Below are 1,187 nucleotides of genomic sequence, written 5' to 3'. Positions count from 1 at the left end.
AAAATAACAACGATAATAGTAATAAATGATAATAATTAATAATAAATAATAACAATAATGGTAACAGATTATAATAAAAAATAATAAATAACAACAATAAATAATAATAAACAACAATACCAACAAATGATAATAATTGATACTACTAATAAATAACGACAATAACAGTAATAAATGATAATAAACAATAATAATAAATAACAACAACAATAATAGCAATAATAACAATAGTAAATAATATTAATAAAAACAACAATAATAGCAACAATAATAAATAATAATAATAGCACAAGCGAGCAAGAGAGGCCAGACTGGGGCTAGAGAGGCGGCTCAGTGGTCAGAGCACCGCCTGCTCTTCCCAAGGTCCCGGGTTCGAGTCCCGGAAAACCACATGTAAAATGGGGTCCGGCGCCCTCTCCTTACCCTGTGGCGGGGGCCGGTGCTGAGCTGGAGGCCCCGCGGGCTGCTGGGAGGTCGGGCGGCCCAGGGGTGCGGGTCCCGGGGACGGGGCCTGCGGCGGAGTGGAGATGAGAGGAACCGTGACCGCCGGGGCTGGACGAGGTCCCGAGTTCCAGTCCCGGCCAACGCGCGGCGGCTAGGCAGTAAAGAGCGCTGCCCGCCCACCCCGGGGTCCCGGGTTCGAGTCCTGACCTGGCTGTGGGCGCCCCGGCCCGGGGACACGTCCCCCTCGCGCTGCTGACGCTGCTGCTGCTGCCGCCGAGGCAGAACCTGCGACATCTTGTGGACCACGAGTTCGACGATCAGCTGCTTGTCCTCGTCCTGGTGGTCGCCGATGAGCGGCATGGAGGAGCCGACCACCTGCGGGGGTGGGGGGGATGGACTACGTTTCCCACAGTCCTCTGTGTGGGGGACTACATTTCCCACAGTCCTCTGTGTGTCCGTGGCCGGCAGAGACTACATTTCCCACAGTCCTCTGTGTCCGTGGCCGGCAGAGACTACATTACCCACAGTCCTTTGTGTCCGTGGCCGTCAGAGACTACATTTCCCACAGTCCTCTGTGTGTCCGTGAGAGACTACATTTCCCACAGTCCTCTGTGTGTCCGTGAGAGACTATATTTCCCACAGTCCTCTGTGTGTCCGTGAGAGACTACATTTCCCACAGTCCTCTGTGTGTCCGTGGCCATCAGAGACTACATTTCCCACAGTCCTCTGTGAGTGGCTGTCAG

General features: G+C 52.1%; 1 protein-coding gene across 1 annotated transcript in view; it reads right to left on the bottom strand.

Annotated features, from left to right (window-relative positions):
- Window positions 1-299: 299 nt before the first annotated feature.
- Window positions 300-1,187, bottom strand: part of LOC126495533 (synapsin-1-like) — a 12,570-nt gene continuing 11,682 nt past the window's right edge. Inside the window, exons 9-11 of the mRNA XM_050133130.1 lie at window positions 961-973; window positions 652-889; window positions 300-511 (exon numbers count right to left, since the gene is read on the bottom strand). Of these exons, the coding sequence (XP_049989087.1) occupies window positions 338-511; window positions 652-889; window positions 961-973 (425 nt within the window). The 3' untranslated portion in view covers window positions 300-337. The remainder of the gene's footprint in view (window positions 512-651; window positions 890-960; window positions 974-1,187) is intronic.

Source organism: Alexandromys fortis, unplaced genomic scaffold (assembly GCF_014885135.2).
Source record: "Alexandromys fortis isolate MF-2015 unplaced genomic scaffold, M_Fortis_MF-2015_v1.1 scaffold_497, whole genome shotgun sequence".
Lineage (NCBI taxonomy): Eukaryota > Metazoa > Chordata > Mammalia > Rodentia > Cricetidae > Alexandromys > Alexandromys fortis.
This window is presented reverse-complemented; position numbering and strand designations above follow the sequence as displayed.